The 21,370-nt window shown below is 40.7% G+C and overlaps 1 protein-coding gene across 2 annotated transcripts in view; it reads left to right on the top strand.

The window, feature by feature from the left end:
* The window catches only part of cdh5 (cadherin 5), a 106,593-nt gene that overhangs the window by 57,101 nt on the left and 28,122 nt on the right, over window positions 1-21,370 (top strand). The window contains exons 1-6 of one of the 2 annotated variants that reach the window (XM_004076947.5): window positions 6,097-6,730; window positions 19,080-19,313; window positions 20,262-20,541; window positions 20,657-20,779; window positions 20,920-21,087; window positions 21,164-21,348. In XM_004076947.5, the coding sequence (XP_004076995.2) occupies window positions 19,083-19,313; window positions 20,262-20,541; window positions 20,657-20,779; window positions 20,920-21,087; window positions 21,164-21,348 (987 nt within the window). In that variant the 5' untranslated portion in view covers window positions 6,097-6,730; window positions 19,080-19,082. Of the gene's footprint in view, window positions 1-6,096; window positions 6,731-19,079; window positions 19,314-20,261; window positions 20,542-20,656; window positions 20,780-20,919; window positions 21,088-21,163; window positions 21,349-21,370 lie in introns of those variants that run through there. The other variant, XM_078932293.1, reaches the window with a different exon arrangement.

Below are 21,370 nucleotides of genomic sequence, written 5' to 3' on the forward strand. Positions count from 1 at the left end.
AATGCAGCCAAAATACCATCCGTGTTCCTCCACTAATGGTCACTTTACATTCAATATATAGGCCTAACTAGTAAAAAAAACTTTCACAGTAGCTTCTCCCACTCACATCAGGAACGTTAAGTTTTTGACAACTTTCACAAACATTGAAAAAGAGGCTGCGCGGTGGCGCAGTGGTTATAGCGCTCTTGCCTCACAGCAAGAAGGCCCCCGGTTCAAGTCCCGGCTGGGGGACATGAAAAACACAACATCAATGGGGGACCTTTCTGTGCGGAGTTTGCATGTTCTCCCCGTGCATGCGTGGGTTCTCTCCGGGATCTCCGGCTTCCTCCCACCGTCCAAAAACATGCTTCATAGGTTAATTGGCAACTCTAAATTGTCCATAGGTGTGAGTGTGAGAGTGTATGGATGTGTGATTGAGGATATTCTACCCTGCGACAGACTGGCGACCAGTCCAGGGCATCCCTTGCCTATGCCCAAGTGGCCGGGATAGGCTCCGGCGACCCCGTGACCCCGAAAGGGAATAAACGGTAAAGAAGATGAATGAATGAATGAATGAATGAAAAAGAGGCATCAAGCAAGAATTTGACATGCAACATTCGGTGTGAATGCAACATTAAGCCAGGCTTGGCAGATTTGTTCAGAAGCCCTGCACTTGTATCCCAAAAGTGCAACTTATACTCCAGTGCAATATATATATATATATATATATATATATATATATATATATATATATATATATATATATATATATATATAAAAAATGTGTACGCCGTTTTAGACCAAATAAAAAATACACAAGTACACCTGTGTCGTTTCTTTGGATATAGTTTCATCAAAAAGTTCATCAAAAATTTATGTCTGAGTTGTGGGCGGGACTGTTTAAGCTGAGGTGCCCCCCCCCCCCCCCCCCCCGCCTTCTTGTCATTCACTACTGAGAGCTCTCTGTTTACACTCTCTCCTGCTAGCCATTATCAGTGCAACAAAAATGGTGGGCAATATTGGAGCTATTCGGTATCCAGATTCCACCTCAGACGAGGAAAACAAAGACTTCCATGGATCTATTTGTCTGTAATAGGATCCATCAGAATGAAGCAGAGCAGGGAGCTTCAACTTTTGTCTGCTCCTGATTCACGACGAGTTACATAAAGAAATACTCAGAAATGCAATTTTGAAGCTTAATTTTCTCTAGCTGTCCTCCATCTTCCGAAAAATGGTACAAAAACATGTTAAAAAAAACTTAAAACCCTTTTTTCATCAGAGTGGGTCTATGAATTCCCATTGGCCACCCCGTGTTAACGTCTAGAGAAAACTCAGGTCTGGTTTATGTTTAGTCAATCTTGCCAATCATACCACCATACTACCAACAAATCATCAACTGATAGTGAGGGACAGTCAAGTCAGACCCCATTCACCCCCAGCTCACCTTCACAACAGATTAAAAAACACTGTAGCTCCAGCACTTTTTGTCACCCTTGTGGTTAATGTCCATGAAAACTGTCTGTGAATTTGAATGAATTTTGTTCTCTTTTACACTTGAGATCAAAATAGTGCTAAAACGCTGCCATGGCTTTTTTATTGTTCCAGGTTATAGAGTGCATTTTTTACTCTCTGCCTTGTTTTTTTGTTTTTTATACATCTATTTATCCAGTTTTTGTAGACGTAGGAGTTTATTGATGCCATATCTGGCCAAGATAGAGATTTTTAGCAGTGCTAAAAAGAAAATGCTTCAAATCAGCGAACCAGAGACGGCATGTAAAAGATGGAGGCAACTGTGGTGCTGAGAAAGAGCTGTTGACTTCTGATCAAAAGGTCGCAGGTTTGGTTCCTGCCTTCCCCTCTAAGGTGTCAAAGCGTCCTTGGGCAAGACACTGAACCCCACATCGCTCCTGGCAGTTACAGGTTGGCGCCAGTTTTCAGCAGCAGAGCTGCCATTAGTGTGTAAATGTGTGTGTGGAATGGTGAAGTGGACTTTGTAAAGTGTTTTCAAAGTAGTGAAGTTTTAGAAAGTAGTAAAGTGCTAAGTAAGTACTGTATATGGCATTTATCATGGACAAATATGCGGTCATGTGAGTAGTTGGGTTTATTAGTCTTACAATGTCATGTGACCACTGGATTCATCCAGCTTTAATATATTTAGGGGACAAATAAGATATTTTCTGCAATAATGCTAAACTGAAAGCCAAAAAAATCCCCTACTCATGGCTTAAACATAAAGCTGACATGTTCAACAAAAAAAACTAAACTTTTCACCAAAGACAAGACTTTTGAACCACACCTGAAATCTTTTAGAACTCAGGCCTGGACTCAGATGCAGCATGTAACCCTTGTCCTATCCTAGGTACTTTACCATTGGGAGTTGGGTCATCTAGACCCACTAGACAGTGCGCTGAACCTTTTTTCTTCAATGATTTGTGATCTTCACTGGTGTCCATGGATTACATGAAATCTTTCCACCTTTATCCACCTTTGTCATGGTAGGGAGAACACGTCAATGTAAGAGTGGGGTCATCTAAGATAGCACGTGTTAAGAGTTTTAATCTGATTGCTAAGGCTATGGCACAAGATACAACCAAACAAACTGACAAAGGACAAAAGGAGACGGAAGGGAAACACAGGTGGAAACAATCAGGGAAGATTAAACCGTCACACCTGGAGGGAACAGACAAGGGCAGGAAGTAACAAGGCCTGAAACGAGAGGAGAGTTAGTGTTTCAAAATAAAACAGGAAGTGCAACAAGAGACAACACAGGTAACAGACATAGACCAAAAGTGCACAACTCAAGACATAAGATAAGACTGACGAGACATGACAGTTTCCGATTTTAATTTATGTGACTCCGAAAGGGAGCAAAAAAAAAAAGGCAACTATGTAAAAGTTTTTTGACATGTTAAACAAAGGTTCGTCTGATAAAACATTGTATAGAAAGCAGTTTACAAATCTGGTCAAGTTTTTGGTAGGACGAAATGACAGGAGTAAATGCCTTGATCAACTAAGTGCCAGACAGGCTGTTCAATTCATTGAGCTGCAGTAACCCCAACAGCAAGCACAGTTTTAGACACCTTTAACCTTTTAAGACTATTTTGACAGAAAAGCCGAGTCAGAAAACGGTTTTTAAAACCAACTCCATTCAACATTGTGTTTTAACATGTTCTTGTGGTATTTTTCTGATGATTCTTATCATGATTACATTTCATTTCTGAGTATTTCTTTAATCAAATTCTTGTTAATCAGTAACAGACAAAAAAATGCAGTGTGACGTAGACACTCCTACAGCGGGCCACAAACTCCCTGCTCCGCTCCATGATCATCCGCTGTCAGACAAAGAGATCCTTATGTCTTTGTTTTCCTCGTCTGGGCTGTAATTTGGATTAAAACGGATATATCTACGGCTTAGAGGAGCTGTAAACTAGCGGGTGTAAAAAAAGGAATCATAGCAAAAGCCAGAGAAAAAGGACACGCTAGAGAAGTGTGTTTCAACCAGTGTTGCGCGGCACACTAGTGTGAGACTAGTGCAGTGCTTCTCAAATAGTGGGGCGCGCCCCCAGGGGGGGGCACGAAGCGATGCCAGGGGGGGCGCGCGGTGGTGGCGGTTTTAGGCACAGGTTTGTCCGGTGCGCAAATTTAACGTGGGGGCAGCGGTGACAGCGGCTCAGTGCTTGGAAAATAATCTGGTCCACTATTCGGTTCCTATTGTCTGTTCTGTCTGTCCGCGGCTGCGCGAGTGAGAACGAAAGGGGAGGGGTGGTGTGGGCCCTGTCTGCCAGGGGAATCGGGGCACGCGGACCACTGCTACCGCTGCCTGTTGCCCAAGATCACCGCTGCCCTTAGATTCCTAAGCTCATGCTAACAATGTCATTCTTTATGAACTATTGTAGACATTTTGATGACGTGTCTTTATTTTCCATCCATGTTTTCTTTGTCTGCCTGTGGTTTAGTTAGTGTCAGACAGACAGAAAGACAGCAGGTAATGCAGGAAAACAGCTGCACTTTTATGAGATCAGAAATAAACAATCCGTCATTTAGAAAAAAAAATCAGCACGTTTTTACCTATTTCTTCAGACTAAAAACGTTAAATATATTGGTGCTGCTGTGTTAATGTTTCAGATCAATTTAGATTTAATATTATTTATTGATTGAATTATTTTTTTCAGCATCAAATGGTTCAGTTGGTCAAAATGTTTCTAGTTTAAATAAGGAATGACAGATTTTTTTTATTTCAGGTACTTTCAGCTTCTTTTCTGTTTTAGACTAGAACAGGGTTTCTGTGGCTAAATAAAGTTAATATTTGTTGAAAGTGGATTTATTTTGCTTTTTTCTTTTGTTAGTGTTAAAAGATACAATTTTAGGTATACAAATTTTATAGATACTGACCTGATGTATTGTCACCGCGCGAGTGTGTCTGTGTGTGTGTGTGTGGGGGGGGGGGGGTTATGGGGGGGGGGGGGGGGGGTCAGGGGGGGCGCGAAACATTTTCTTTTCCTAGGGGGGGCCTGGCAAAAAATAATTGAGAAGCACTGGACTAGTGGGAGATGGTCAGGTGTGCCGTGGGAAATTGCCCTCATTAACTGATCTAAAAACATTTTCCATCTCCAGGATATCAGCTCTGCGTTCATTCAAACAGGCCCTGATAAAACACTGAGTAGTTGGGAATATGAAAGATCGTAAAATACTTTTTTCTTTGTGTTTATTTGATTCTATTAAAGACACTTTCATAAGAATGACGGTACCGCGATTTAGCCGTAGCTTCAAAGTCCCGCCCCTTTAACTGTCTCCTCCAATCATTCTTGAAGACTTAATCACACGTCATCAGTCTGACCAATCAGAAGTGGTTAAAGTCTTCACTTCCTTGTTCTGATTCTGTTGATAAAGTCTCTCAGTTCTAACAAAAATACCAGCTAAAGCTCATCTTTAGAGGTGTAGCTTTCCACAGAATCTGGTGTCAGACCGTGGAACAAGTGAACAAAACAATGAAGATCAGAGATGCTAGTCTTTCTGCTTTCGGCCGATTTTTGCGTTACATCTCCCATGATGCATTGGGTTAAAGTGACAGCATTTCGGCGCACAATGAGTCTTCCTTTGATGTCTTGAAACCACAACGAACACACAATCAGTTTTTAAATCTTCTGACTTAACTTTTATTACATATTTTAGAAAAAACAGGTGCAGCTTCCAGCTTTTCTTCCACAATTATCACAAAAATGTATGTGAGATTTTGGAGGGACTGTAGATCAATACAGAATATGTGTTTCTCCCTTTTATATATTTTTTTTAATGCTCGTGTGCCGCGGGATTTTTGTCAAAGTTAAAGTGTGCCATGGGTCAAAAAAGGTTGAACACTGCACTAGAGAGACTACGTCTCTCGGTTGGTCTGGGAACATCTCACGGTCCCCCCAGAGGAGCTGGAGGAAGTGGCCGGGGAGAGAGAAGTCTGGGCATCTTTGGTCAGACTGCTGCCCCTGCACCCCGGTCCCGGATGAGCGGAAGAAGATGGATGGATGGTCATTTGCAGAACCACAGAGTTTTATTTTATTTTATTTCATTCAGGATAAACATAATTCTGGTTGTGATTGGTGACATTGTGCCTCACAGCTCTAGTACTGTGTGTGATGGCATCAGCTGTATCCAGGCAACAAAAACCACAACCACACTGCAATTAGCGACACTCCACTCTGTGCCACATTTTTATTTATTTACTATACATCCTAAATAATTCATGCAGTTGCAACGTAACGTCCCTTCAGGGGTAAATAAAGAATGATTGCATTTAATTCGCAGGGGCTTAACTGAATCTGCAAATAAGAGAGGAGGTGAAGATGGGAGTCACAAAGAGAGGAGGTATGGTTATGGAGAACAGCCCCTTTTGAAAGAGGGGAGGGGATCTCCATGTGTGTGGCGAGGCGTCCAGCTCATCTCATTTGCCAGATTAGACAAGATCTCTTTGTCATAAACGCTCACACACACAAACCCCAGCCCTCTGAAATATTTACTAGCCTCATGTGGGGAAATCTCTGAGGATTATCCCCAATAACCTGTTTAACTTAATCCCTATCTCACACACATGAATAATAAATCCTCCCCACTCATCTCCCTCTCGCTGGGATGGACTGAGGAGTAACGCCTCCCTCACCTTGCTCTCCATCCTCCTCCCTCCCTTCTCGTCTGTCTCACACTCTCTCCATCTGCTTCAGGAGCCGCTGCATCCTTTCTTCTGTCCAAGTCCTCTCTATTCTTTCTGCCTCCCCGGCCAGGACAGGAAAAGGAGTAGTAGCAGGGAGAAATCCAGCAACAATAACAGGAAGAGGATGAAGGCCCTGACCCGCCTGTGAGAGTGGACATTGGTCCGGACAGCTGTGGCCCGGCGCTCTGGACTTCTGGGTGGGAAACGCACATCAGGAGGAGGAAGACTGCTGGAGGCAGATCGAGATACAGAGAGAATCTGGGGAGAAACAGAAGTTTCTGATCTTTTGAATCAACCTTACAAGAAAATCCTCCTGGAATATTAGACAACTTTTAGACTCGGAAGGTCTTCAGAAACCGGACATCTTCATCCTCTCTGAAGAAAAGGATTGACACAAAGAACAGGATAAACCAGCACCTGTTGCTGTCATTTCTGCTCAAAACTAAAACATCAAAAGTCAGGAGAAGCTCAGTGGCTGGACCAGGAGGGGTTTTTCAGAAATCTGATCACTGCCAGAATAAAGGATCCAGCCTCATTGGCTTCATCTTTGTGGTAAGTTTTTGTCGTGTTGCTGAACTCTGGAGGATCCGTGTAGTCCACTGCCCCCCCTTCCCCTTTTTCATTTTCTGCTGACATTTCCTCCTCATGGACATATTGTTGTTTTTGTCCATTTTGAACTGTTTTCAGTTCAACGTATTTATCACATTGAAATGTTCTTCACATGTTTGCTCTGTAATTGTCTGACTCGGGTCACAGAATTCTTTTCACCCTGTGGTGAAATCCTTCAATCCTGAAAAGTTTCCTCCTAAGTTGAAAAGCTGGTTTCTGCTTGAGTGTTGGAGCTGCTGCCAGAGCTTCCATGTTCAGTAAGTGGGATTGGGAAGACACATTCCCCTCTGATTGAAAGGCGACTTATGGCAGCGCTGCCAGAAAATGTAACCCAGATCCCTTGAAAACGCTCGGAGACACTTTTCCTCTCACTCCAGGGAGAAACTCTCAGGGATGGTGGCGTAGAAACAAGAGATGGATGACAGTGAGAAGAGCTTTCAGAGCAGCCTGTCCGTCATCGTTCACATATGCTTGAATCTGTGACAGCTTGCTGTGGATTTGAGCGTCGTAATTGAGCGCTGCTCTTTTTTCCCCGGAGGCTTCGCTATCGCTGTCGGAGACAGACTGTTGTGGTCATTACAGCAATGATATACAGCTAAATCCAGGAGGACTTCCTGGTTTGTTCTTTTTTCATATAAAAAATATGATGATGAAAAAAAAAATCCAAAGCTTAAAGAATAGAGGGGTTTCATCAGTTTGTCTCTAGAAACTGAAAGATTTTTTAATGTATCATCCAGTGGTAGCAGACAGTGAGTGATGGATACTCAGAGGTGGAGGTTTTTCTCCGATGGCCCAGATTGATGAAAGTGATTTGATTTGGATGTTACTTCGAAAGCTGTTGATGCTTAAAGCCAGCGGTCTAATTCCTGAAGAGAGAAGTATCAGGGAAAATCCTCTGGGTGCCATCTGGGAAACGAAACACACACACAAACACACACACACACGTACACACAAGCCTGATTAGAGCCATTCATTCAGATAGATGTCAGTTGGGTTGACAAGCAGTCCAGCTGTGGTGATGTTAGTTCAGCTGAAGTCAGTGATTACAGCCCAAAGACCCAGTTTAGGTTTCATTCTTGGCGGCTGACCTGTATTCCTCATTTTACAGACTTTAGAAGAATGCTAATCTCGCATTAAAATGTTTTTTTTTCATTCCTACAAGCATTTTCAAATTGATTTCAGCGTCCAGTTCCAAAACATTCATTCAAAAAGACGTAAACTGATTAAAACCAAAACGAGGTTGAGCAGCGTACTTTATAAGCAGTTCAGCGTGTTGAAGTGGTTTGATGTTCCTCCCTGTCAGTGCTGAGTGTCAAAGGCCGACTAGCTTGGCGTAATTAGCCTCTTTAAATCTCTGCCACAGACACGCAGCTTTGAACACAAACAGGTAAACAACCCACTTACTTAGATCCCACGGGAACAAGTCTGAAAGAAGGCAAATAACACCAAGAACTAATGTGAAAGGGGGAAGAATCTGTTCTGAATCCAGATGTGAGTGGAGCTGTGGTTTAGAAGTCTGGGCCCTTTTTGAGCAGTTTTTTCCACCTTACAATATGCTCCATCAATCTATCTTGGTTTTTTTTGTGGCAATGCTTGATATCAATCCTTTTTGGTACAATCTTTGCTTTTTTATGCAAATATTTTTAATTACATCATACATAAATACCAGAATGAACCTGAAACTATCAAAAAACTAAATTCTGAGTGGTAAATGTTGTAATTTTATGATGCAACAATCAAAAAAAAAAATTAGATCAAACGATGTAAACAAAGATTCAAGGTGTAGAGACAAAACATAAATGTATAAATCTACAAACAAAGCAAAGGAAAGGTCAAAACAACACAAAATAAGTCTAAAAAACAGTCGCAGTTCCAGAGTAGCAGACAAAATGGGAACATGAATTTATGAATAATATATGTCAGATTTAAATTGTTGTAAAACAAATTTTCTGAAAAGGAAGACTTCAGGATCAAACTGCAATCAACAGTTCTAAAAGAAAACCTACAGGATGGATGATGCAGAAAAATAAAAATAAAAAAACCTACAGAAGTTTGTCTTTTTTGATTTCATGTATAACTTTGCTGATGAATCATACGAGTTTCATTTGTTTTTTCTGTCTGCTTAAACAGACAAATCTTTTTTTGATCTACATTTTCTATAAAGTTTCTATAAAGTGCACCTCACTGTATTTTATGTGAAGTATTTATTTTTAACATTCTTTAGTTCATTTAGCAGATTTTTCTGGAGCAGTTCTGATTGTTTTTACTACAAAATATTTTCGTTCTTTTTTTGTGTGTTGCAAATAAAAAAAATGATCTATTGAACCTATGATTTTTGTTGTTACTGCAGTAGTAACAATTGTAATGAACTGATCATTTATTAGGAATAAGACTTTTAACAGAACTGAAAAATGTTTGGATCCGGTCTGTGTACAGATACTTGCTGCTGTGTTTGGATCATAGTTCTGTCCCATAACTCAATTTTTCCATCTGCTGAGCTCATGAAAAGAGAAAGAAATTAGAAAGAAAAACAAAAGTCCCCCTCAGGATTTTCTGTTTAAAGTAAAACTCCTGGTTTCTATCAATGAGACTACAAACAGGCCCATACCATTACTCTACCATGGGCGTGTTTGTTTATTTTTTTTTTATGCTGTCCTAGTTTGACATGAGATGTAACAGGGTGGACACTTTCCAAATGGTCCTTTTGTCTCATCAGTCCACAGATTATTAGTCCAGGGGTTTTGGGGATAATCCAGATGTTACTGTGAGACGAGTCTTTCATTTTGAACCTTTGTTGGAAAAATTCCAATTTTTTTGTGTAATCTAAATCTGACAATTGATTCGCATTCATATGCCATTGTAACATAAATATTGCACAACTGTGTGTGGTTTTTGCAAGATTCAAACGCGAATTTGTGGTTTCGACAAACGTTCCACGTACGTCTAACAGACTTTTCACCAATGTACCACCGATGTACAACTTTCACACCGCGTACACGGCACACATATCACGATAGAATTACATAGTAAGCAGCGTAAAAAAACATCCACGGTTCATGTTCTATGTTGATTCAAGTGTTCTTTGCGTGTTTTTTTCGTACTTTTCCAGTGATTTAAACACGGTTCATTCATGATACATGTGTGAAAATCTTTATGTAAAGATCAAAACTTTTCTCACTTTTTCACGTTTATTCACGTATGACCAATTTTCATCTCTGAAATATTTGCAAAATGTACATAGTGGCTGTGTGACACGGCCTGTAACCCTTGTGCTATCCTAGGCCCTTTAACATTGGGGGTTGGGTCATCTAGACCCACTAGACCAGGGGTGGGCACTGAGGGCCGCATTCCTGCATGTTTTCCAGCATACCCTGCTCTGGCATGTTCTGATTGGCTGGACACACCTGAACCAGGTAATCAGCCATGAGTAGGGCAAGACTATCTGGAAATCATGCAGACACACCGGTCCTCGAGGCCTGGAATTGCCCACCCCTGCACTAGACAGTGCTCTGAACCTTTTTTCTTCAATGATTTGTGATCTTCACTGGTGTCCATGGATTACATGAAATCTTTCCACCTTTATCCACCTTTGTCATGGTAGGGAGAACACGTCAATGTAAGGGGGGGGGGTCATCTAAGACAGCACAAGGGCTAAGGTCTGCAGTTGTGCTTCTTATTAAACCTCTGAGAGCAGTCCTGTGTGTCCTAGTGACTCTATGATCAATCTGTGAGTTTCTCTGCTGTCACATGATTTTTTTTAAATTCTTTTTGGAATGCAAAAGCTCCAGAACTATCTTTTTCACTTTCATAGACTGAGATGTGTCCGATTTTAAATTACTTTTACCCAAGCTATTGAGAGCATTTTAAAATTATTTTTTTCCCTTCTCATGTTATCAGTGTCTAACCTTTACAATAACCTTTACATCATAAATCTTTCACAAATACATACAGTGAATCTGTTGAAGGGGGGTCTCACGGACTTGTAAACTGTCCGGGGTGCACCCCACCTTTGCAGCTGGGATAGGCTCCAGCAACCTCAGAACCCCAAAAGGGATTCAGGGGGTTCTGAAGATGGATAGATGGTGTCAGATGTCTGAATCCTCCTCCTCGTAGTTTATTCATTATGCTGGTGAAAAGTGTCAAACAGTGTCAGAGGAGAAGGTGAAGCCATCTGAAATGCTGTCTAAAACAAAAAAAAACCTTCACCTTCAGGTGTCAGGACACAGTGAGTGATGGATTAAAAGAAAGCCTGATTTTGACTTATTTCATCCTTGAAGTCAAAATCAAATCTCATTTTCAAAACCACAACAAGAAACAAACATTAAATGCACTTTACTGAAAGATTAAAAACTGTTGTTGGTTTCCTTTCGCCTTTGGTCGACTGAAAGTAGGTCAGACCTGTCTGTCAGTCACCAAACATCACAGACATCACTGACAACTGTGTGTGTGCTTCTGCACCTCCATCACACTCACTGCTGTTGCCTGCAGACAATGCACAGATGCAATTACAGATATTCCTGGATCTTATTTATTCTTCACTGCTCCGAAAGATCACTTTGATACACGATTCTGTAAATATCCGAATAATCCTCCAGAGAGCTTTCTGCGCCTTAGACCTGCATTTTAAAAAGCCGTCATTATGTAAGGCAGACAGTCCAGGATAAACTCAGACTCTGGATCTCTTCATTTACATACATCGGCTCACTTTCTCCATTATTCATGTGTTCACTGATTTAAAGTGGACCAAGAACTTGTTAACCAAGTGTTTCACCTTTCCACAACTTGACAGAACCTGCTTTTACCGAGGGCTGTAGAGGGTGGGAGGGTGTTAAAGATGGGGTTGGAGGTGAGAAAAGGAGGCAGAAAAAATGACTGACGTGAAACAGAAATAGCACAAGTAAAAAAAACAGGTCTGCTTTGAGAGAACGAACAAAAGAGAGCCTAAGATTAGCATCACATGAAATAAAAGTTAAAGTGAGAACAAAGAAAAAAGGAGTCAGCAACATTTCACTGCAGACCCAGGAGGTGATTAGAAAGTCTGGAAGAGAATGAGTGATGGACTCAGCTTGGACAGACGTGCGGTCAGCAGCAGTGAACCCCAGGAAGGGTGTTTCAAGTCACTAATGACCGTCAATTAACAGCGTCAGCGACATTTCCCAGAGGGCATTGTGTTTATACTTCCCGAACCTGATAAAAGAGAGGGAGGGGATGCCGCTTCTGAAAGAAGGAAATACTGCCGGAAAAAAAAAAGCCCTTTTACGGAAAGATTTCTGAAGAAAAGACCAGCTGAGTAAAGTTTGCTAACTGTCACTGACACCCGAGGATCTCAGAGAAAAGTTTTTGACAATTTGGAAATGAAGTTTAGAGATTTTTGTTTGAAATTAGACGAGCTTCTTTGTTTCTTCATCTTGCTTTTGTTTTAATCTCAGTTTCATAAATCCTCTGATTACATAGTAGATGGCATATACTTATTTAGCTCTTCTTGCTTTAAGGTTGACCGCTCTACCTCTGCACCGCAGCCACCCGTGATACCACAAATGAATGAAGTGTGATACAGTTGGAACAGTTATTGTACCCTTTTTTTTCTTTGTTACACTGAATAAATTCAAATCAATAGGTAGACTTTAATATCACACAACAAAACAAAATGTAATTCCAAAATGTCCATGAATTCTGTGATCAAAAAGAGCCAAAAGCGTTGTTTATTGGGCTGGCCCTTTGTGAGAAGGCTTTAATCAGCGACAAGTGTGGTCAGGTGTTAGTGATTACTGTCAGATTTAATCCAATTTCTCTTTCTGAAACGCTGTCTTGGTTGATCAGGTGACGCAAAAGGACCCACATCTTGAAGAAAGACTCTCTGTTATCTCATCTGCATATTTAGTCTGGATAGTCTGGATGTTTCTGTTGTATCTGCATGGTTTCTATGACAACAAATGGCTCTAAACAAGGTTTTTTTTGGGTTCAACCCCTGACTTTAGGAAAAGGTCTTGATAGAAAGAGGTTTGGGCTGTATTGAACGAATCACTTCACCTCAAAGAATAAAATCTCAAATCCAACTGAATTTCCTTTTTTGTAAATGTCATGGAATCAGATTTAAAAATCAACAATCCAGTGGCTGTCAGGACAGTTGGCTAATGTTACCTGGTGGAATGTGGGTGTGGCTTCGAGGAGGGGACGCATCAGAGGTTTATTGCTGGTGTGGGGCAGGTGTAATCAGGACTGGGCAAAAATACATTAAAGAATTGAAGATGGAAGAAAGGAAATGAGTCTGGACTGTTTGAAACACATGAGAGAGAGAGAGAGAGAGATAAAGACTGATTGGACTCCAGAGACACGAGTCCAGTCAGACTAGAACATTCCCATAATACATCCAAAAGAGCATTATCACCTCACATCAGGAGAGGGAGCGGCGGAGCAAACAGCAGATGCTGTTTTTGAACAGAAATGATGTCATCAAAACTTCTATTGGGTGGTGTCAATCATGTCACGTCAGCCAATGGGTTCAAAGCCCCACCCCCACATGAAATTACACTCAATACTGAAAAGAAAAAGTCAGAATCTATACTGTAAATGGAAGACTAAAGGCAAAGATGGAGAGAGAAAAATAAATAAATAAAATGAGAATACAAAACATTTACAAAATTCTTGTCTTCAAATTTTCAATATTTCTTTCGAGTTTAATTTTTTCAATTGAAAAAAACGTTTTCAAATTGTCAATATTTTCTTTAAGATTACAATATGAAGTGTAAAGGTTAAAACTGTTTTCACGTGTTCAGTTTTCTTTTATTAACTTTACAGTCCCATTTTTCATTCGCTTTAAGCTGATGCTGATTTTACCCTCTTGTTGTTACCAAATACACTGTAGGCTAAGGGGTGTTACTTTTTACTAAAATGATGCTCATTTTGATTTCAATATATGAAAGTGCTAGAAGGCAAACATTACTTAACTTTTTACGTTTTTAAAGCATACAGTTAAGCTGTTACACTTGACTTTGCTTATTTACTTATACTAAAGTGCTTACTCAAAGACTACATTTTATTTGTACTTGAGAAACATCATTCTAAAGTAAAGCTACTTTGATTTACTTTGAATACAATTTTTGGAAACGTTATCCGCCTCTGTTTAGAAGTTCACAGATCATATGTTCAAAAAGAAAAAAAAGTCTTTCTAAATAAATGTCAGAAAAAGTAACTCATTACCTTGACTATTCAGAGGATGGCTTTTACTTTTACTTTTAAAAAATTTCCCACCAGTGACACTAAAGTAAGTCTGAATCAGAAATGTAATTTTATAACTGGTAGCTACTGTTACGATTTAAGAAACCTTAAAAGAACCATCATGGGTGTGGGGTTAAAGGAAAATACTGTTCGGAGTCGCTCATGCCAACCCATTGGCTAATTCAAAAGTTAAGATTTGAACCCTTGAAAAGCAGAGATGGGGTCTGCATACCCAAATTTAAATATGGATATAGTTGCACAAAAGAGGAGCCAAACAGCTGAAGGCTTTGCACCCATTCTAGATTTAGAAGGTCAATGAAATAGGAGCAAAAAACAAACTATGAGCTCCTTTGGATCATGAGTTTTTCTGTTTGAAGTTTTCTTTCTGATAATAAAAGAGTTTAGAAATCTTCTCTATTTAATTTATACGAATTATTCTACTTCTGCTCCAGGCAGCCAATGAATAGAGACTAAATGGTTGTAATAGAATCTCTTCTAACAGTTTTCATCAGAAGTCAGTATTTTGGATCAGCTGAAGACTTTTTAGAAAAGCTCGAGCATAGCCGGGTATCACAGAACTTCTGCCGTCTTATCTCAAACTACAAATATTTTTTACTGTGTCACCTTGAGGTATGTTGTTCCTGATTTCAGAAATATTGGTAGATGAAAGAAAGCAGTTTGAGGAAAGTTGATTTCTGTGAGAGTTAAAAGCCAAGTTCTCATTAAAAATGACTCCAAGGATTCTCACAGTCTGACTGGAGACCAAATTAGTGACATCCAGTGTGACTGTACTGTTATTGAGCAAATCCCTGAAGTGTCCAGGTCCAGGAACGACTGCTTTTCCTAGAGCAAACCCTCTTATACCTGTAGTAGAGCCAGTCAGGTGTATATATACCAGAGAAATTGTGCGTTTTGTGGTACAAGCACCAACTTTGGCATGGATGTACGTCAGGATCCCCTTTTTCAGAAAAGCATGTTAGCCACGAAAAAAAACCCAAATGGCAGCTATTTGTAAAGATGGCAGCCATACACTATTACAAAAATTATATTTTTCATAGTCTCGCCAATATGGGTTGTTCATGCACAAAACACACTCTTTAAATTTGAAGGGTACCGACAGAAGACTATGATATGAATATTATACATATATTATTTAAAATCTTGGATTTTCTCTTGTCTAATGTGCTTTTCTGAAAATAGGCATCCTGAGATACATCCATGCCACATTTGGTGCTTGTTCCACAAAATGCACTTTTATTTCAACAACCTGCCTCACTAGGCAAGTTGTTGCCAAATACAGGTTGTTGCCAAATACAAGTTAAACCAGAAACCCTCCAGTGGGAGGTCCAACCACTAGGTCACCTTTGTGCATAAAATACTGCATGCAGCTGTCATACTACTGAATTGAAAATCCTGAAATACCGTCAAGGCTCAGTCCATGTTATTCCTCTGTATGTGTTATTTCCTCTGTGGTGTTGTTTCTGTTGTCCAACCCCTGATCTTGATCCTTGGGGGCAGATAACCCACAGCAGAACCAGATCCGTTTGTTTCTTCTCAATTTAAAGACACTTTCCAGTTAGAAGAGACCAGGAGACTCAGTCTGAGTGGATTAAGAGGGTGACAGTGTCATTTCTTTGCTGGCTTTCGTTTCACTTTGCGAGCTGAGTCCTTCGGTGTGTAGTTTGTATGTTCTTGTGCATGCGTGGCTTTTCCCTTCCACAGTCTGAAAACATGCTGCATAGGTTAATTGGTGACTCTAAATTGTCCCTAGGTGAGAGTGTGTGATTGTGTGGTCCTGTGATGGACTGATGACCTGTTAAGGGTGTACCCTGCCTTTGCCCAATAGTAAATGGGATAGGCTCTGACACTGAATAAGATTGAGCAGGTTTTGAATATAGATGGATGGTTTCCCTTTGCACATTTTAGAGTGTTGGGAAATATTGCCAAGTTAGAATAGCCATCTGTTAGTGGGTGTAATTGAATGGGCACTAAACCCGCAGAATAGAATGGTTTATAATTTTATAGCGCTTGTTGACCTTGCTTTAAGGCCCGAGGCGCTTTGCAGTCACAATCTCATCCAAGCATGCACACACAATCACTTGCTGATGGAGTCACTGCTGCCTAACACCGGAGCCAACCAATTACCATTAGGAGCAATGGTTATTGGTTGGGCACATGGGTAGGCAGGGCGGGAACCCAGCCTATGACCTTCCAATCAGAGGTCACCCGCTCTGACTCTTCACCATTGCCGCCCCATAGAAGTATGAAGTTAACCTGGCTGTTTTCTACCTCTCTGACCCTCCTACACCATTAAAACTCTGTTACTCAGTCAACTCCACCTTAGCTAGAGAGATATTTTCAACATTTTTTCTTCTCTATCCCATGTTTTTGATCAGCTCCAAATGTCCAGAGTCAATGTCCCATTTCTAAGTCTGCAGTGACACTGCCACCGAATTCACCGTCACCCAAGAAACTTGTTTAAAGAGCACATCATCAATTAGCTTTTCTTTGAACCTAAACATTATAAAAGCACATTTTTAAAGAATTCCAGCTGATGAAACATTTTATTCCTAATGTACAAAAGTCATTGAAGGTCCGGATGTGTCAGAATAGGAATTTTTTTGTTTCAGTTTCTAATCAAAGTCATGAATTGAGGTGATGTCAGCAGCAAGCGAGATCCAGGCTGTAAGACAGTAGATGGGTTCTCTTTGATTGGGTCTCGTCCGGGAACAGTTGCTGGTGACTCACAGCAGGTGTTTACACTAAATGCCTCTTTACTCTTCAGCTCTTTTGTTTAACAGAGTTATCAAAGGAGAGCAAAGAAAGAAAACACAAAAACTAACAAAAGGGTGTAAGCAGAGGCCAAACTCCACCGCTGAGTCTTTCAGTTCTGATTTCTATGGAGCTGTGCGAAGAGGTCAGGGGAGGTCAGCACAGTATGAGATTATGCCATCAGAGAGAGAAGAACTGTGCCAGTATAATCCCGTCATTATAATCTTTTTTTCTCCCTCCCTTCTGCTAATGGCTGGAAAACAATAAGATGCACTAATCTGGCTACCGGGGAGGCGCAGGGTTGCACTAAGATAATGGCTAGAGTACAGAGCACGGTGGCTACGGTGTTTTGGAAATTATCTCCCCGGCATTTCTGTTACATTAGACAGAACCCATGTTGTTGGTAAAACTTTGAGAAACAGAGGAGGAAATGGTACAAGAATGGCACAGAGGAAGTAAACAGTCTTCACTAACAGCTGACTTTGAACAAAATGTATTTTTTGAAGATGGTAATAAATAACTCACAGGGCAAAAAGAGGATTTAAGAAGCAGAAATGCCTTCAAACTTTTATTAAAGCAGTTTTTATAAACCTGTAGTTGAATATATACATGTCAAAGGAGTTGGAAGTTAGGTTTAAAGGAAAGGAATTCCACTAAATGTTCAATTCGAAGGCTTCAACGTGGTATAGAATCACATGTAAATAAATAAAACTGAGCCCTTTAAGTCATAGTTAACATATTGTTATGCTATGTTTAACATTTGTCAATATTTTTTCTTAAAAATGAAAAAAAAACATAAATAAATGTTAAAACAGTCATTTCAAAAAGCCACTAATTATTAGACTTTGCTTTTTGAAATTGTTGGTAAAAACTCACACAAATAAAACAAATAATCTAACAACCCTGAGTAAAAAGGACGGTACTCTGAATTTTAAATTATGCAGTCCTACTATTTAAGGTCAAAAACTGCAATAGAATGATTTCTGCAACTGTCAGTGAGACCTCTCCACCTGTGAACAGGTGTTTTTGGTGCTCTCCTTGGGAGTAAACTGCCCTGATTGTCTCAGGTTTGAGGCGGCCATGGGGCGGGTTTCAACTCCCTCCAAAAATGCTCAGGACTCAAAGGCCACTTCAGAATAGTCTGTTGTGTTGCTGTTTGTGTTTTTTAGTGGATTTAAAGCCTGTAGCGGAGTCCAACCTTTCTGTCCCATGGCAGCATGTTTCCCTCCAGCCAGACTTGGAGACAAGTCTGATAACGTCTGTGTTCGTCTCGTCTCTTCTCATATGGATGGATATCTACCATTGCAAGAACACTAGTTATAAACCTAACCATTTCTATTCTGTGCCTAAATTGCGAGATTTGTGATCATCGTCACTTCTCCAAATACTGAACCATAACCGTGTTATTGTGATGTAGATAGATGAAAGGATGGATGGATGGATGGATGGATGGATGGATGGATGATGGATAGATGGATAGATGGATAGATGGATAGATGGATAGATAGATAGATAGATAGATAGATAGATAGATAGATAGATAGATAGATAGATAGATAGATAGATAGATAGATAGATAGATAGATAGATAGATAGATAGATAGATAGATAGATAGATAGATAGTACTTTGGGTTCCCTGGTTTGGGATGTGTTTGTCCCTGTTGATAACAAAGGGATGAAGCTTATTTAGTCATTTCAAACCCACCGATCTTTGCAGTCAACAGCTGCCTTCAAGCGTTGACTGTGTAAAACCCAAACATTAGCTGGTTTTGCCATATTAGAAGCAGGAGGGGGTACCAATCACAAAAAATTTAAAATGTCAAGAAGTCCCTTTTTGGAAAGTGGCCTTTCTAAAGACTGATAAAGACAGACATCTGACGCAGTTTTAATGTCATCAGTCTCTCTCTCATGCAATATCAACGGGTCAAGACCTAAATTGGGTCACGGGCCTGTGCTTCATGGATTCCCATGTGACCTCAGTACTTATGTTCTCAGTGCAGGTCCCATGATGGTGAGCTAAATGATTCATTTGGGTCCCGAGCTGCAAAGGCTTAAGAGCCCTGGTGCTGAATGATAGCTAGACCTCGAGCTCAGTGCTGTCCTTGGCCTTCACTCTAATTCTCACTTCAGCCCAGTGAAGCTGTCTGTCCAAAGCTGATAAGTGGTTTTAATGTGATCTCCACTCTTCTGTTTTGCTTCCTCTCCTCTTTCTTCACCCTCAATTTTCCTTTCCTCACTCCTTATTCCTGCCTTGCCCTCTGTCCTGTTTCCTCCCTCCTTCTGCTGTCACATTACTTTTAGGTGATGGAGTGTCTTCAGGTTTGGACTGCAGGACTCATGACCACTTTGGCCTTTTTTATTGTAACTATGCATGAATCTGGACTTCCAAGGGTGGTGGCTCACAGACTAGATCATGCTGATGGGGTGAACAAAGAATCACATGTGGTACTGACCAGACAGAAGAGAGAATGGCAATGGAACTTTCTGTATGTGGAAGAGGAGAAACCAGCTCCCGTCCCCTACAAGATTGGACAGGTAGGTTTCGATTTCCATTTGAAACATCATCTAACTCTGGCACACTCTTTCAGGTTGGGTATTTTTACAAAATTGTGAGATTTTGTCCCTTCATGTCCCTCACATGATGTTGCCATTGCAACAATTAAAATCCGAACCACCAAGAAATGCACACTGGTGTGGATATGTGAAAATGTGTAAAAATACTCAACCTAGAGGTCATTTACCATCTGCAAACATCTAAGAGGGGATGACTCAAACTTAAGTTTCAGTTATTCACTGAAACATCTTGAATATATTTTAATAAGGAGAGTTCTTAGGAATGGGAATAAACACTTACTTTTGATATAAACTGTGCATTAAATAGTTCATAGTCATTTGCCGTTCAGGCTCTCAGCCAATGACATCCTTATTCTGATGTGACAAGCTTGGACCATAGATGAAATAAACCCCAGAGGCTAAACGCTGATGGTGGATGAGGGCCAGTCCATGACAAAGCATTGGTCCCAGGTAGAGAACAAGGTGGGTGGAGGAGAGCCGGGAAAACCATCTAAATATAGAGAGATAAACGTCTATGAATTTGAAAGCAAAAATTTGATTGTGAATGGCTGACCAGAAGAGGCAGGGAGTTTAGCTATTGGCTTAGAGTGATGGCTTAATTGATCAGTGGCATGTAGAGCGAGTGATGTAAAAACCCAGCGTACCCAGAAATGAGGTTGATCTTCCTGAAATGGCGCCAAAGCTTCACGATGCAGTTTGAAGATTTTGATTGCTGTCATTTGGGCTTTTTTGTAGACTTTGCTGCAGTTCTGTTAAATGGCTTCAAAATGAATCAAAGGAAAAGTATCCAAAAAGGACTAAACAATTGTTTGAGTTTGCCAGAGTATGTTCTTAGAAACCAGTTTGATGGCTGTTAATTCGTCACTGCGTTTGGAAGCTACCACATTCCTTCCTGTTCTTCCTCCACAGCTCAAGTCAAGTAAGAAGGATTCAACAATGAATTTTGAAATAGAAGGCGAAGGAGCAAACAGCATCTTCACCGTGGATCGGGGTGGAGACCTGTTTGTCACCACATCTCTGGACAGAGAGAAGAAGGCTTCATACAATCTGACTGCTAGAATGTATGATAAGGACAACAACCTGGTAGAGGATGCTGGACACTTTGTGATTCACGTGACTGACATCAATGACAACAGCCCTGTTTTTTCACAAACATTCAACGGATACATCATGGAGAGGTCTAAAATTGGTATGTAAAGACAACAATGAACTCTAGATTCATTTTGGAACCTTTCTCTGTTGAGTTTGTTATTCGTTTATAAAACACAACATAATATTTCTCTTTGTTCTGGCTTTTTCTAAAGGAACTTTTGTTACCAAGGTGACAGCGACTGATGCAGACGACCCCTCCACTGCCAACGGAGTCCTCAAGTACTCCTTGGCCAAAGGGGGAGATGTTTCTGCCTTCAGCATAAGTGAAACCACAGGTAGGCAGCACCCAACCCACTGAAGCACAGTGTCTAACCCGGTTCTTCTTGGGTAGAGGACTGAGGTGAACTGCTCATGGGCATGCTATTTTTACATGGTCATGAGTCAGAGAGATAACACCCTCTCTATTCCTCTGCAGGTGAGATCAGCTGCAAGGTAAACACTCTGGACCGAGAGAGCAGGAGCCAGTACACTGTAGTGGTTAAAGCTCAGGACTTGAGAGGTCTGGCCTCCGGCATAACGGCCACCACTTCAGTCACCATTACCATCACCGACGCCAACGACAACACGCCGTCTTTCAGAAAACGTGAGAAAAACATGAACACCGGGCTTTGAAAGTGTGTTGCTCTGTTACACAATTCTTGTGTTGTTTTTTTCCACAGCAAAATATGAAATGAAGGCTCCGGAGAACCACAAGCTGAATGAGGTGATCGACACTCTGCTGGTGGACGACAGAGATGAGCTAAAGAACAAGAAGCCTGTGTTCAGGATTCTGAAAGAAGAATACAATAAAGTTTTTGGCATCCAGCTTGATTCAAACAAGAATGGCAACCTTGTGCTCAAACAGGTGAGAGGCTGGTGTGCCAGAA

This window comes from Oryzias latipes, chromosome 15 (assembly GCF_053564925.1).
Source record: "Oryzias latipes strain Hd-rR chromosome 15, Olatipes_Hd-rR_3.1".
NCBI classification, from domain to species: Eukaryota; Metazoa; Chordata; class Actinopteri; order Beloniformes; family Adrianichthyidae; genus Oryzias; species Oryzias latipes.